This window comes from Pollachius pollachius, assembly GCF_949987615.1.
Source record: "Pollachius pollachius genome assembly, chromosome: 5".
Taxonomy (NCBI): domain Eukaryota; kingdom Metazoa; phylum Chordata; class Actinopteri; order Gadiformes; family Gadidae; genus Pollachius; species Pollachius pollachius.
In genome coordinates, this window is record NC_136938.1 from 2935284 (window position 1) to 2952261 (window position 16978).

Sequence of the window (16978 nt, forward strand, 5' to 3'; positions counted from 1 at the left end):
GAAACGGAAGGCGAGAGTCGAACCGTCCGCCGTATCCCTCCGTCAGCCCCGCGGTCTGGGGCTCAGTTACATGTGCGCGGTCAAGAGTTGTGGCGCAGGCGCACTCGGCCTGGCCCCCACCCACACCGACAGAAATACACCTTTATATATTTATCTTAGTGTGGCACACACTGATGATAGAAACTAACAACAGCTGGGCTATGGTTGGACAATGATAGCATACTTCTTTCTATAAAGACGATTATCCTATATCGCAATGAAAATATATATTGAAAAAAAGACTGGGGCTGTATTTTAGTTTTAATTGGTTGATATTTTACATTGAAATATTTCCATTACAATATTGGAGCAAATGTCGTGTAATGTAACATACCGGTGTGTACCCAGAACCTTTTTAGTTCAGTTTTCCCTCAGGTCTGCAGCTACACACTGACCGCGTCTGAGTGTATTTAAGAGCGAGCAGGCTTCACTGGGAACACCAGGTGGCGCTGGCCGCTCCCTCAGCTCTACATAGACGGATATAATGGAGAGGCAGAGGCTGGCCTGTAAACGAATACAAGTCAGCGGGGGAGCTGCTGTTTTTCGGGATAAAAACACCTTTAACGTTGACATTTCTCAACGACTTCATCGATTCGTTTTTATATTTATGTTCATAAATCATGTTATATGTTTTTAAGATAAATATATTTTACTTTTTTTTCAAGTCAACCACATAAAATTGAATAAAACTACAAATTGAAATCGCTTGAGAAATCTAAACGTTATATGGCTTTTATTTCCAAGTTAAAGTGCATATCCGACATTTAGTCGTATTTGTTTACTCGCTTTCCCTCTCCAACATGGCGGCGACGTTGACGTAGGATCGAGCCCAATGCGGAAGCTGCGGCTTTTCTATTCCAATGGGGGCGGGGCTCCGGTTGCTAGGTAACGTCCACCGCGTTAAAGAGGAAACAAACAGACAAACAGATCAGGGAGAACTCCTCCACGCGTCTCAAGGTAACGTCGAAGTCAACCTGGAAACATTCATACAATAGCAACGTATTTCTTTAAACAGTACTCCGTTTCTGACTGTTAGTCCGCTCTAACATTTTATAACGCGGGTTTTTGGTTTAAACAAACCAGTAGGTGGATGATCATGAAGGTTGTGGTTTTGTTTACATCCTAGATATGGGCTCCAGGAAGGCAGTAGTGAAGATGAGTGGGACGGCTCCCTGCGGCGCGCTGAACCAGCCGGCCCTGAGCCTGATGGCGAAGGAGCAGCAGTATCTGTAAGAGACATTGACGATCATCCGCTGCTCTGATATTGACTGTATTGATAAGGTGACCAAAATATCATTTATTAAAGAAAAAGGTCTTTCTCCCCATAATTAATAATCAGACGAATGAATGCAGAGTTGGAAGCCAAAACAGCTGCTGTAGTCAGACAGGCGGAGGAAGTGATGGTAAGTTATGTACAAATGTTGTGTTGATTGAATAAAGTAAACATTAAGGGCTGATACTACTGTTTGGCTCTATGAGAATATTTCCATATCATTTTCCTAAATGAAAACATAAAGTCGAGTTAATAAATAACAAGTTACGAATTAATAAGTAAATACAAATGTATTTGATATTGCTGACGATTCGTTGTCTATTGCATTGCAGAGGGATCAAAATTATATTTTGTCTAAACCAATTCCCAATAATCTGGATTGTGATTTTGAGGATGCCTCGAGGTAAAGTATTAAAACGTTTTCAACATTGGTGTTTATTGAAAACATCTATATATATATATATATATATATATATATATATATATATCTATATATATATATATATATATATATATATATATATATTTATTAACCACAAGGCAAATTATTGTCAAACTAATAATCGTTATCTAAATCCCCAGTATCATAACACCGAAAAAAGCTTTTTTACAGCAGGCTGCGGTGAAGGTAAACCATTTAGTAATGATGCCCAATCTGTACTCGTGCTTAAAACATAATGTTCAGTTATGCAGTTATAGTCGCCTCATTTTGTTTTGCTCAGACAGTGCGTAAGAAGAAGGTCCCAACCACCTCCCCAAACACAGCAGAGGTATGGCGAGACAGTGAAGACCTCAGGGCAGCGTGAGTCTCTTCTGATCTCCTCCTCAACCAAACAGCTCTGAGACCGTAAGACTTGCTGCTTCTACCTTCCATCTGGTTCCATCTGTAGAAGACCCAGGCCTGCTGTCGCTGCGGACCTGACCACTGAAGACCCCAGCCTGGAGACGACCATCCTCCATCTGGAGGAGAAGCTGGAGGGTTTCTGTGAGGAGGAGGTCGTGGAGGAAGCCCCTCCCACTGAAGACAGCGTAGGATCAGGTAGGATCGCCATGAGTTAGCCCCAGACCCCTGTCTGACACTCACACCCCAACGGGATGCAGTCTGGGGGAGGGACAGGGCCTCAGGGGTCAGATGTCACCTGGGAGAGGGACAGGGCCTCAGGGGTCAAAGGTCACCTGGGTGATTGATAGGGCCTCAGGGGTCCTATCAATGTAGTCTCATCTGTTTTAATCCAACCGGATACCGATTCGTATCGGTGAATCGTTACACCCCTAGTAGGCAGTGTGTGTCTTCGTGTACGGCAGAATCGGCGGTGGAGGATCCGGATTCTTGGAGCCAGGCTATCTGATTAGCCAGGCTAACTGATGCTCTATTGTTGTGTTTTTAGAAGCTCAGATCCGTGTTTTGAAGGCCAAACTACGAATTATGCAGGAGGAATTGGATCGGCTCTCACATGATTACAGCAAAAAGGTATCACATTTACATTGAGGGCATGTAGCAGACACTTTTATCCAAAGGGACTTACAATATGTACATTTGTCAGAAGAACGAGAAACAACAAAGTATCGCTGTCGGTACAGTAAGGATGTTCATAGAACCAACAATTACAAAAAAACTCTCCCCAACACCTGGGGAGAGGTTTCTTTAGGACACGATCTCATGTCTGATGGTCGTAAGTGAACCATCCTACATGTCTTCAAGTGTTGGAGTTAATTGGAGCAATTGAGATTTTCTTTTAAATGATCCAATAATATATTTTTATTCAGATTAATAATAATAAAGCAATGTGACTGAGACTGCATTCTGTTGGTAGGACGATGAGAACGGTAAGCTGTGCAGCAGAATCAAAGAGCTGGAGGAGGAGCGTGCCCGCCTGCAGAAGACCGCCAACCTCCAGCAGACGCACATGGAGAAGCACCGCGCTCTGGCCGAGGAGTCTGGCAGGAGGTGTGACGCTCTGCAGGCGCAGGTCGCGGGGTTACAGAAGGTTTGTCCAAAGGACGTTCCAAAAGCTCCTCATGTCAACCATCAAACCAACGAGATGACGCCATCACAGCCAGCTGCAGCGTTCTCCCTTAACGCCTCCTCTGTTGGCAGGAGGTCGAGGGGTCGAAGAGGGCCCAAAAACAAGCAGCCGGACACCACAACACGGTGGAGGTCCGCCTGAACCGGGCGCTGGAGGAGGTGGAGAGACTGAAGGCCCAACTGAACAACATGAAACAGCTGAGTAAGGTGAGCCCAGTAAAGAAGGACTATCCAGTCATTTCTCACCTGAGTATGGTGAGCGCATTAAAGAAGGACTAGCGAGTCATTTCTCAGCTGAGTAAGGTGAGCGCATTAAAGGAGCATTAAAGAAGGACTAGCGAGTCATTTCTCAGCTGGGTAGGGTGAGCACATTAAAGAAGGACTATCCAGTCATCTCTCAGCTGAGTAAGGTGAGGGAGGTAAAAAAGGACTATCCAGTCATTTGAAAAGGTGTGAAGAATTAGCAGTGGACTTGTGAACCTGTGATGATGTGTTTCTATTGCATTTGGGCCATGAAGCTTGTGGTGGAAGTGCAGTATGCTTGCTGTGGCCTGCTGATTATATCAACACTTCTAGAAGAAAGAAGTGTTTCCTTCATCAAGAGAATCAGGAGTTCGTTCCACTATTCTTAAGAGAGCATGCTTCAGTCCTCCACTGTAGACGTGGTCATGGCTCTTCTCTTCATCCCGACTGCGTTGGTTCTCCTCAAACCAGGACAGGACTAAGGAGGTGCACCTGAGCAAAGAGAATCTTCTGGCTGAGAACAAGGTGCTGAAGAAGCAGAGAGAAGAGCTCATTCTGGCCTTCAAGAAGCAACTAAAGCTGATCGACATCTTGAAGAGACAGAAGGTAGGTGTCCCTCATCACTCATAATTGTGTTTGATCACAAGTCACGGCCCGGTCATAATGAAGGGGACTTGTTTCTGGAACAGATGCACTTTGAAGCCGCCAAGATGTTGTCCTTCACTGAAGAGGAGTTCATGAAGGCCCTGGACTGGGGGAAGTCGTAGAGACCTTGTTTTATCGGATTCAGTCCATGTGGCTCTCCTCGGTTCTTATGGATGAGACCAATGTGTTGAAAAGGGACAATACGGTTCCATTTAAAAGTTGTATTGATCATTGCCATAATGGAACTTTTTTTTGTGTCTATTTTATGTTTTTATTAATCATTAAAATATGTTCCAACACATGTACATACTATTGTCTATTGAATAGTATATTTGATTGACATAGTAAGACAAGTTTAATCCTTTTTTTATTATAATTTAGTATATATCATCAAGGTGTTTGAGGTAAAAAGCTTGCGAGATTTAGGGGAGCATCGTGAGGAGGAGCTGGAACGGGAAGCCTGGACCATCGCGTGACGGGGGCACTGTGATGGTGTGTTCCTGAATCCTCGGACGCCAGCCTTCTGAGTTGAACTTTTGACGTAATTTCCGGTCTCAGAGCATTTATAGCGATCCTTTTCGTCTTTGTGATTGTGTCATGAAATTGTCTAGTCGTTGTTTATTGTTAGCTACATAAGCCTCTTTAGCAAACCAGCCCAAAAAAAAACAACAACTTTACATTGTACTTCATGCACAGCAAGGTTCTGCAATGTATAAATTGGTGACAGTAGCAATGTAATCAAGTGTGTAAGAGCATTTAAAAACGTCATTAAAATGATCAACGTGGTACAAATACAAAACACTAAATGTCTTCACGGGCGCAGCCATTTGTTGAGAGCGTCATCACTGCTCTCGGTCTACTCTCAGATTTCCCAAAGATGAAGACAAAAAGGGGGCGTGCCGCCGAGAAATGCCGCAAGAAAGCTGGAAGAGCTTCGACTTTCGACTCGGAAGTCTGGCGTCCAAGGACTGAGGAACACACCGTGTTCTGTTCCCTCCGTGAAGTATGACACCAGGGGGCACTGTTTCACATGTTTTTTTCTTTTCTTTGCGCAAATGTGAATATATAAGTGTTTTGGGCAAATTCTAAACCACAATTTACACAGTAGCCCAAATAAGGAAGTACTCAAAGGTAAATCCACGTAATTAAACACTGATTGTTGCTTATTATGGGGAAAGACGCTGAGCTGGTTGACCATACTTAACCATCCATAGTATGTGTCTGTAAAATGCCTTTGAGTGTTCAGGAAATGCCCCTCAGATGAACTAGACTTCATAACAACAAGTATGAATTCCCGCAGTGACCTCTTCACGCTTCTTTGCTGAATCAGATGAATAAATTATTAGAACTGCTTGCAATGGTTGAGAATGAGCGAGAATCTATCAGGTGATGTTTATAATTGTAAGCTATTATGTATCATAATACAAATGTTAGAATGGGTGTTCAATTCGCCTCCTAGTGCTTGCTGCAAGTTCACTTTAGTCTATCAATGAAATGGGCAGCCACTGTTGTGACGTGATCTCGGGTGACTCAGGTAGCTTTACTTCCGCACAAAACTGAGGCTGCGCAAGATGGCGGTGTGAGTGCACGTACGCTTCCGAACTGTTCACCTTCAGACTTACATTTTAGTGAAACGTAGTTATTTAAAGTATAGTGTTGGAGGTATCTTAATGCAGAGTTGAGTGCATCGTGTCAACTTATTATTAAGCTCGTATCGTGCAGAATTCTCACCTCTTAACGACACACCTGGGGGGGATAAAAAACTTAAGGCTAACAGCATCGCTAGCTGGCATACCACAACTACGGCAGCATGGAGGTACCGACGGAGAATCCGCTTATGAACAACCTACACGACTACTGCATGGCAGATGCACCTGTGATCTCCCTCTGGATCCAGATTTCCCCCCTCTCCCTATTACTCCTTCCACAACTCCCTCCGAACCTCCTGCATCAAAGAAAATGAAGCTGCAGCGCTCCTTCGGTCTAGACTGTGATGGTATTGTGCAGAAAATCTCGGTCATCTTCAACACCAGAATCGACTCCGGGAAAGAGTGTGGAGAGAATGATTCAAACAACACACTACAGATTGAGGGGCTAACAAAGACGGTGGACTTTGCCTGCGCTGAAATCCGGCACACGCCACACCTGTCAACATGTGCCTTCAGCCGAGTTAAGCTATAATAACCAAAGTGCTTTTCATTCGCTGTGTTTCTGTTCTGAAAAACACTTTATTATTATTTATTTATTTTCTTAAGGGCTGATGGGCACATTAATGACACTCAAATGAATATATTTACAAGACAACATTTATTACATCTAGTCAAGTTTTTTGCAATGTTCTAGAGGCTAGCATTTTATGTCTATTAATTCCTAATAACTGGTATAAAACCTAGGTACCTCCTTAATTTGTATTGTTTTACTAGGTTTCACTATGCACTTTTTATTTAAGTAAAAATGGTGCAGCTCCTTACAGTAAGGTTAAAGTCTAGTTTCATCCAAACTTTACTTTTTACATTGTTCTATCTGTTGTTAATACATCTTTATCTATCAATACTCTCAATGCCAGGGGGATAAGGGATATTGTTAAGCGCAAAGCGTTATTTTTGTTTGTCAAGCAGCACAAATCTGATTTCTGTTTCATTCAAGAGTCACACTCAGTTCCGGATGATGGTAGATTATGGAGATCCCAGTGGGGAAATTATCTGTGGCAGGCTCATGGGTCTGAACATTCTGCTGGTGTTGCGACTCTAAAATATAATTTTCCCGGGACTTCCCGGGTCAGTGATAAATCAGGTCATTTTATAATTATTTATGCAAAAATCAAACTTGATTGATGTATGGAGGTTTAACAATCCTAACATAAATGCGTTTACTTGGAGTAATAGAAGTGCCACCAGACGTTCACGATTGGACTATTGGTTAGTTTCTGATAATTTGAATATTGATAAAATATCAGTTAATATCAACACAACCCCATTAACAGATCATAATGCAGTCTCCATTTTTATCCCCTTGCAATCTGCTCCCTCTACAAATTGTAGAAATGCTTACTTGAAACTAAACAGTTCACTTTTACAACACAAGGGGGTAAAATCAGACATGAATTTTTTCTAGCGTCAGGTATTGCCGACGCTAGAGGTCGGCAATACCCGCCGTCGCGCAATGACGTCGGTTAGGAAGAGTTGAGTCATATTCATTTTAAACAGTGCTGTCTTTTTCTATGTTCGAAAGGAAGCATCTTCTCATCTCTCCTTGACCCGATGACGTTTTCCACAAAGGTTAAGGAAAGGAGGCATAAAGGTTAGGAGATTTGACTATTCGTAGAGGCCCCAGGCGTCGTTCACGAGAACTTTCTGAAGTCGCGAACATGTTTTCCCCATAATTCCCAGCGATCTGAACGCGTCATGCGTAGCGCGACACATCTCTCGAGTTGAAATATTTGAACTTTGCCGCCACATTCGCGTGATGACAGCCAATCAGCGTTCACTCCCTGAGTGAAGTAACAGCAGCCAATCAGCGGTCAATCCGCCAACCGTTCTCACTCTGCAACCAGACCCCTCTCCATTCAAGTAGTGATGGATTCTGTTATATATTGATGTGACTCGGACACATGCTCTGCTTAAAACCAAACACGTCTTTACCTGTCGTCCGCTATTATAAATATACGTACCATTACGTGCTGACGTCATACAATCTGAACTACGGAAACACACACACACACACAATACAACCCCTTTCTTAAGATGCTTTGTTTCGTTTTTTGTTTTAAATTACACTGATACAAAATAATGCCTCACTTCTTTGTTGTCGTTATGACACGTAACATAAAACAATGCCTTAAGGTAAAACCTTTCCTTCATGGTTTAACACCATTCAAATAAACTTGTATTGTATTCTACAGTGTATCTAACAATACCAACAACAAAATGCATTGTTACACACATGCATTAATAAATCAACAACCTTTTTCTTTTCTCATTAACACTCCCTGTGTGAAATAGCATCAATCTGCTTGAGTTCAAATGTATATCTACTATTTGTATCTGGCTGGAATCTTGACTTGTCTCCCAGACCCTGTGTGATGTAATTGTAACTGTGCTTGTCCATCATGAGAGTCACTGTCCTGATTGACCTCTGTGTCGTTGCATTCTGTGTCAGACTCAGTGTGTGCCGTTTCAGTGTGTGTGTATGTGGGAATGTCGTGCATCTCTGTAGGTAGAAACTCCCTCTCGTCTGTTTTCAGTAGATGCTTTCTGTTCCTCCTGTAGACTCGTCCATCTTGTGTGCGAACTATGAAGGATCTTGGTAGCTGATGTCTTTTCACAACCACAGCTGGCTGACATGCATCTCCTTTCTGTATCCTGACATTTTCACCTGTTCGTAGATCTGGCAACTTTTGTGTTTGTCTGTCAAAGTAGCTCTTTTGTTTCATTTGTCTGCTCTTCAGATTGCAATGAACTTGAGCTCTATTTTCAGGAGTCAATAGAGTTGTTGATGCTGGCAGTTTGGACTTTAGACGACGTCCCATTAACAGCTGTGCAGGAGAGAATCCTATATACTCCAGCGGTGTGTTGTGGTATTTGAGCAGAGCAATGTAAGGGTCGCCATTGCCGCTCTTTGCCTCTTTGAGCATGTTCTTTACAGTTTGTACAGTTCTCTCTGCCTGACCATTAGACTGAGCAAGTCCTGGACCGGAAGTAACATGTTCAAATTCCCAGCTCTCAGAAAACACTCTGAAAGCACCACTGGCATATTGTGGACCATTGTTAGAGACTACGGGAACTGGAATTCCGTGCCTAGCGAATGTCGACTTCATAGCAGTGATGACACCTCGGCTGGTTGTGTCACAGAACAAGCTGATCTCTGGACATTTTGAATAGTAATCTACACAGAGCAAATACTCTGCCCCATTGTAGTGAAAGAGATCTGTGCCAATCTTCTCCCATGGTCTTCCTGGCAGTGTGTGGGGAAGTAGAGGTTCTTTTGGATTGCTGTTTTTGTTTACATTACATACAGCACATTGAGACACAACGTCCTCTATCTGAGTTGACATGCCTGGCCAGTAGAGAATATCTCTAGCTCTCTTTACATTTTGTGGTAACCCGGGTCTATCGGCCCCTCCCCCGACGAAGGATCAGGAGTCTCTGGTGCTCAAAACTGCCAACAAAGGCACGTTTATTGAATCCGAAACAGAAAAAAGGGAAATCCCCCGTCAATGCAAACTATAACTATAAAGAGTCTGGGCTCCGTGAGCCACTGGGGACGCTGTGGTCGTATCTCACACGCTGTCCCGGTATCCCGATGGGGAGGTCCCTCCGCGTAGTCCTGTGGTCTCCTCTAGACCGGGTGCTGGGGCAAAGGTCCGTCCGGGTGAGGTGAGGAGTCTCGGTCTGCTCTCCGCTCCTGCATGGGTCACATACCTCCTTCCTTTAGACAATGTCTCCAGTCTGGTTATAAACCTTCTCCTGTGCCTGATTGGCCTCCTTCGCAGGTGTCCCCCGTTTGCGTTGATTGGGGCTGCTCTAATGCAGTCCTTGGCTCCCTCTGGGGGAAAAGGGTGGTAGACTGCCTGTATTACCTGCCCCCTGGGCTTCCAGAGCCGCTGTGTCGGGCCCGGGTTGCCACAATTTTACTATGCCAAGATATGACTCATGTATTTTGTTGAGCATTTCCTGTCTCATCTGGTTTGGCACAATGAGTTTTGCAGCTTTGAACATCAGTCCTGATGCATAGCTGATTTCCTCTTTGAATGTCCAGTATGTTTTCATTTCTTTTGGAATATCATTTCTTTCTTTTGGCCATCATGTCATTGTAATGTCTCGTAGCATTTGCATTTCCGGATCATCCGCTGTTGCTTTTCTGAACATTATTAATTTCTTCTCTGAGATGGGTAGTTGTGGTGTAACCCAGTTGACTTCCAACTCCTCTCCTAGCAAATCTTTTTGTTCTTTTAGGAAAGCACGGCTCAGAGTGTCAGCGATGTACAGCTCTCTCCCTGGCTTATAGGTGACTTTGAGCGTGTACCTCTGTAGTCCAAGAAGCATCCTTTTAAATCTCATGGGAGCTCGTTGAGTGGCTTTTTGAAGATGCTCTCCATCGGTTTGTGATCACTCTCAACATTGATGTCTCTGCCATATTAATACTGGTGGAATTTCTCACAGTCATAAACTATGGCAAGTAATTCCTTTTCAATTTGCGCATATCTGCGCTGACAATACGCTCGTGATCCATACGCTACAGACCTCCCATCCTGCAGTATTACAGCTCCTATGCCTTCTGAACTGGCATCCAAAGACAATGTCACAGGTGCATTCACATCATAGAACTTGAGTGTTGGTGCATTGGTAACCAACTTCTTTAATTGTTCATAGCTTTGCTTTTGCTTCTCTTCCCAATGCCATGCAGTGTCATTCTCTAGCAGCTTTCTCAGTGGAGTGCTGACCTCAGACAGGTTGGGAATGAACTTGGCAAGATATTGTATCATGCCCATGAATCTCATCAGCTCCTGTTTGTCTTGTGGTGGTGGTAGCTGTACCACAGCTCTCACTTTTTCATCATCTGCTTTCAGCCCATCAGTGCTGAGTACATGACCTATGTACTTGATCTCTGCAGTTCTGATTTTACATTTGTTTCTGTTCAATTTCAAGTTGTACTCCCTTGCTCCCTCCAAGACTTTTATCAATCTCTGATCATGTTCCTCGATTGTGTCACCCCATACAAGCAAATCATCGATAATGTTGACCGCTCCTTCCAGGCCTTCAATCATTTGTGCCACGGATCTCTGGGACACCTCAGATGCAGAGGAGATTCAAAGGGTAGACGCAGGAACCGATATCTCCCTATAGGAGTGTTGAATGTGCACAACTTGGAACTTTCTTTGTCCAGTTTAATAAGCCAAAACCCTTGATTTGCGTCTAGCGCAGAGAAGTACTTTGCTTTCGGCATGCGTGAGACAACCTCTTCAACAATTAGCAGCGCTCTCGTTTTATTGCCTGATTAAGATCCTGTGGATCCATGCATATCCTCATCTTTTTCGGTGTGACCACCGTCACCATGCTACTCACCCAGTCTGTCGGTTCTATTTGTCTTGTTATCACTCCATTCTGTTCCATCCTGTGTAGTTCTTCCACAACTGTGTCCCTGAGAGCTACTGGAACCTTTCTTGGAGCATGCACAACTGGTGAAATAGTTGGATCAATCTGAATATAGTGTATCCCTGGTAAACATCCTAAACCAGAACACAAGTCATCAGTCATTCAGAATGTCATTGTCCTTTTTAATATCATACACTCGCTTCACCAAGCCTAACTTGGTGCATGTATTCTTTCCCAGTATTGCTGGAACATGTTTCTGCGTGATCTCAAACTCAATCTTGTGTTTTTGTCCTTTGTGCACACAAGTGAGTTCTCTCTTGCCCAATGGCGCAGACTAGTCGAAATATGCAACAAGCCTGCAGGGTGGACTTTTTCAGCTTTCCTCTGATGTCCAGTGAGTTGAACGTGTCTGCTGACATCACATTGCAACCTGCACCAGTATCAAGCTTAAATTTCACCCTTCACCTGTTTATCTTTAGTTCTTGAGTCCACTCATTGTCATCCTCCATCTCTGCATTGTCAATATTTTTGATGCATACTTCTTGTTCCACATTGATTGTGCCCATGAACATGTTATTGTCACTGTCACTCTGTTCCACAGCATGCATTTTCCTTGTTTGGCCTTGTGCCTTGCACATCTTTGCAAAATGATTATTTTTCTGGCATGACTTACATGTCTGACCAAAGCTGGACATTTCCTGTATTCATGTTTATATCCACTTCTATTGCAATCAAATCCCTTTTGCTCATCTTGTGACGCTGGCTTTGTTCTACCCTTTTCAGCTCTTTCTTGGCTGTATTCACAGGTTTTATTTTATGCACTTCAACTTCTTCATTGAGCATTTTAACTTGACTTGACGTGATCTCATTGGCACGGCAGACATCAATGGCTTTTTCTAACGTGAGATCCCCCTCTTAAATAGTCTTCTTACATTATCATCTAGTATGCCGCATACAATCCTGTCACATATTAAAGAGTCATGTTAAAGTCAAACTCACAATCTTTGGCTCTGCTCCTCAACTCTGTCACGTAGGCGTCTATGGTCTGTCGGTCCTTGAGCCTTTGTGAAGAACATATGTCGGGTGTATGGAAGGTTCTTTCTAGGCTCGCAGTAATCTTTAAACTTTTCTTTCAACACTTGAATTTTGTCTTAACGTGTTGCAAACCTTTATTGCCTCTTCAGCCGCCACGTGCAGAAAAGTAGCACACTGCACCTTCTCAGACTTTTCACCTATTCCGCTAGCAGTACAAAACAGCTCCAACTTCTTGATCCATAACTTCCAGTTTTTCGCAACATTACCTTGAGGGCTCAAACTTGACAGTGGCTGTAACTGTGCCATTTTTCCTTTTGTCCTCTCATATTATTTTGTGATTTCTTCTGACACCATGTTATATATTGATGTGACTCGGACACATGCTCTGCTTAAAACCAAACACGTCTTTACTAGTCGTCCGCCATTATACATATACCTACCATTACGTCCTGACGTCATACAATCTGAACTACAGAAACACACACAATTCATTACAGATTCAATGATTATTTTCCTTGATTCAGTTCGCGTCGGTCAGTTCGCCAAGAAGAGTCGTTCAGAATTGTTAGTTCGTTTGTTGGTTCAGTCGAGTTTCCGCTAGCGGTGAATCTAATCATGGGGCCTCTACGAATTCTCTTTTTTGCATAGGAAATTTCCTTTCCTATGGAGATGGAAGTGCTTGGAGGAAAGGTGGTTCGAATTCTAAAAATGCTTAGGAAAGGAGCCTCGACACAGGGAGGCAGAGACGGGGTAAAAGGAAACAGGGTTTATTGGGACACGGGGTAGGTGACAAGCTAGGGCGAAGCAAGCGGTAGTCAGGCAGGCAAGGACTCGGCGACAGGCGGGTAGGCAGGCAGTGGTTCGGCGACAGGCGGGTAGGCAGGCAGGGGTTCAGCGAAAGGCGGGTAGGCAGGCAGGGGTTCAGCGATAGGTAGGCAGAGTGACGGACGGAGAATGGGTAGTTGTAAACGACGAACTGGCGCCGGCTGGATGGAGATCACCGGCTGAAGAATGAGGTACAGTGGCGTTAAGTGGCCACTAGATGGGGGTGTTGGACCGCGTAGCAGGACGCGGCATGACAGTACCCCCCCTTCTATGAACGCCTCTCGGCGGACGCCCAACAACAGACGGGTGATCCCAATGGAAGTCCCGGACGAGCAAGGCATCCACAATACAACTCCAGGGAACCCAGGAGCGCTCCTCAGGACCGTACCCCTCCCAGTCGACGAGGTATTATGACCCCGGCCGCGTCGTCGTACCTCCAGAAGGCGATGGACTGACCACGCCGGGTGGTTGTCGATGACCCTGGGTGGAGATGGGGGCGGAGCGGGGGGAGACAACGGGCTGGTGGAGACAGGCTTGACCTGGGAGACGTGGAAGGTCGGATGTACACGGAGGGATGGGGGAAGTCGGAGACGAACGGAACAGGGGTTAATAATAGTCTCGATCTCAAAGGGGCCGATGAAACGGGGGGAGAGTTTGGGAGGTACTCCCTTCAAGGGAAGGTCCTTTGCCCGAAACCACACCCTCTGTCCGGGAGCATACTGGGGGGCAGGTAGACGGCGCTTATTGGCCTGCGATTGGGAGCGGGAGGATGCGCGGAGAAGCGCAGTGCGTGTGCGCTTCCAAGTGCGCTGGCACCTGCGCATGTGGACCTGGACCGACGGGATTGAGATCTCGTCCTCCAATTCGGGGAACAGGGGTGGTTGGTAGCCCAGCGAGGCCATGAACGGGGATAAGCCGGAGGATGCATTGACTAGTGTGTTGTGGGCATACTCGACCCAGGGAAGCTGAGAGTTCCAGGAGGAGGGACTGGCGTGGGAGATACAGCAGAGCGCTGCCTCCATCTCCTGGTTGCCCGCTCCGATTGTCCATTGGACTGGGGGTTGAACCCGGAGGAAAGGCTGTGTGTGGCCCCTGGAGCCGAGCAGAACGCACGTCACACTTGAGAGGTGAACTGGGGACCCCTTTCGGAAACGATGTCCGCAGGGATGCCATGAAGGCGGAACACGTGCCTAACCAGGAGATTTGCGGTCTCTCTTGAGGAGGGAAGCTTGGGAAGAGCGACGAAGTGCTCGGAGAAATGGTCGATCACGGTGAGAATGGTGGTGTTGCCCTCGGATGTGGGCAGACCGGTGACGAAGTCCAGGGCGATGTGTGACCAAGGCCGGCTAGAAATGAGTAGGGGCCGAAGCAGATCGGAACGGGGACGGGTCGAGGTCTTATTCCGGGCGCAGGTTGCGCACGCCGCAATAAATGCACTGACGTCTGCGTCCATGGTAGACCACCAGAATCGCCGGCGGATGAAGTCCAAAGTGCGGGTGATTCCCGGGTTGCAGATTAGCTTGGAGGAATGGGCCCAGACCAGTACCCTGGACTGAACAGCGTCCGGAACGAACAAGCGATTTGGGGGGTCAGGACCGGGGCCTGGCTGCTGCCTCTGCGCAAGGCGTACCACGGACTCAACTTCCCAGGTGAGTGTGGCGATCTGACAAGCGGGGGGCAGGATGGTTTCGGGATCAGTACAGGGGTCCTCGGGGGAGTACAGGCGGGACGGGGCATCCGGCTTAACGTTTCGGGACGGTAGGTGAGGGAGAAATTGAAACGACCGAAGAATAAGGCCCACCTGGCCTGTCGAGAATTCAATCTCTTAGACTGAATGTAAGCCAGGTTGCAGTGGTCGGTCCAAACTATAAACGGGTGCTCCGCGCCCTCCAGCCAATGTCGCCACTCCTCCAAGGCGAGCTTGCCGGCCAAGAGCTCGCGGTTGCCGACGTCATAATTTCTCTCCGGCGGGGACAGCCGGCGGGAGAAGAAGGCACAGGGGTGGAGCATGTGGTCGGAGGGGGAGCGCTGGGAGAGGACTGCGCACACTCCGGTGTCAGAGGCGTCGGCCTCCACCACGAACTGGAGAGAGGGATCGGGTTTAACGAGGATAGGCGCGGATACAAATTACTTCTTGAGGCCCAGAAAGGCGGTCTCAGCCTCTGGCGTCCATGAGAAGGAACTCTTGGTGGAGGTCAGGGCCGTGAGAGGTGCCGCGATTTGACTGTAGCCTTGTATGAACCGTCGATAGAAATTTGCGAATCCAAGGAACTGTTGCAGTCTCTTGCGGGACCTTGGAGGGATCCATCTCTATCTGGCCTTGACCGATTATGTAGCCCAGGAAAGAGATGGACGGAAGGTGGAACTCACACTTCTCCGCCTTGACGTAAATTTGATTCTCCAGCAAACGTTGAAGAACCTGTCGGACGTGAACTCTGTGCTCCTCCACGGATCTCGAGAAGATTAGGATTTCGTCGAGGTACACGAAAACGGAGCGGTTCAACATGTCCCGGAGGACATCGTTGACCAGGGACTGGTCAACGTTGGTGAGTCCGAAGGGCATAACCAAGTACCCGAAGTGGCCCAATGGGGTGTTGAACGCGGTTTTCCACTTGTCTCCCTCCCACAAACTGGCGCCGGCTGGATGGCGATCCCCGGCTGAAGTAGGAAGTGAAGATTGATGATTGAAGACAGGTGTGAGAATGAGGTACAGTGGCGTCAAGTGGCCACTAGATGGGGGTGTTGGACCGAGTGGCAGGACGCGGCGTGACAAGAAGTACAAAAATACAATTGATAATAATGGGGAATATTTCAAATATTTCTGGAATACAATTCCAGAAACATAATTATTTCAATATAAATGAATTCATTTATTGCTGTTTAGTAAGCACATAAAATACAAGTTTAGCCTCTTTTTTTTCACGTGTGAATTGGAATTCAAGTGGCCTAAAATATTCCCGTTGGCCAAGTCCGACCTAAGTAATCCTCACTGTTGGCGATAACCTGATTGAAATCAATAAGACAAGAACGCGTGGATCAAAGAGCGCTTGTTTTAGTCAATCTTTGGAAATGTGTAGTTTCACACTAGAGACGTTAGAGGTCAGTAATACCCGCCGTCGCACAATGACATTGGTTAGGAAGAGCAGAGTCTAATTCATTTTAAACAGTGCTGTCTTTTCCTATGTTCGAAAGGAAGCACCTTTTCATCTCTCCTCGACCCGATGACGTTTTTTTTTTTTTTACAACTTTGACCAAACGCAGCGGGATGGGGGGTTTAGTTGATTATTGGATGTTTAACATATCAGCAAGATAATAGACTTGATTTAGCAATGATGGTTGGGGTCCTGGGTGGAGAACGAACCATGAAAGAACGAGACAGATTGACGAGTCATTCAAATATTTGATTAATCTTGCATGACACAGAAAGTACAAAGACAGCATGCATTTACCATTTCACTGATATTGAATCGTATTATCGTACGCTCGCTCACTAAGTCTCTTCCCTCTTCACCACTCACAGTCAGTGAACAAACAGCGAGTCAGAGACTAGTGGGTCTGGGAGGAGTCGAGTCTGAGAACGAACAAGAGAGAAGAATCAATTCGGTTCGTTCTTGTTAAAGATTCGTTCATTCGAACTGATTTGGTCGCGAACAACCCATCACTACATTCGTGTCGAGATCTCCATAGGTCAATGGTCGAGATGCATATAGGGTTACCACCTTGGATTTGGGGGGAAAAAAAAGGGACACTCTATCAAATTTTTGGGGCGGAGGGCTTGGCCATTATTACCAGTTCAGA

The 16978-nt window shown here is 45.8% G+C and overlaps 1 protein-coding gene across 1 annotated transcript; it reads left to right on the forward strand.

Moving 5' to 3' along the window:
* Positions 1-1167: 1167 nt before the first annotated feature.
* Positions 1168-4438, forward strand: tex9 (testis expressed 9; the record flags this gene model as incomplete). Its single annotated transcript, XM_079736898.1, has 11 exons — positions 1168-1268; positions 1379-1442; positions 1645-1715; positions 1895-1940; positions 2035-2114; positions 2203-2351; positions 2701-2783; positions 3127-3300; positions 3411-3545; positions 4053-4187; positions 4271-4438. The coding sequence occupies 11 exons, from the start codon at positions 1168-1170 to the stop codon at positions 4346-4348; spliced, it is 1116 nt and encodes a 371-aa protein (XP_079593024.1). The 3' UTR covers positions 4349-4438.
* Positions 4439-16978: the final 12540 nt, after the last annotated feature.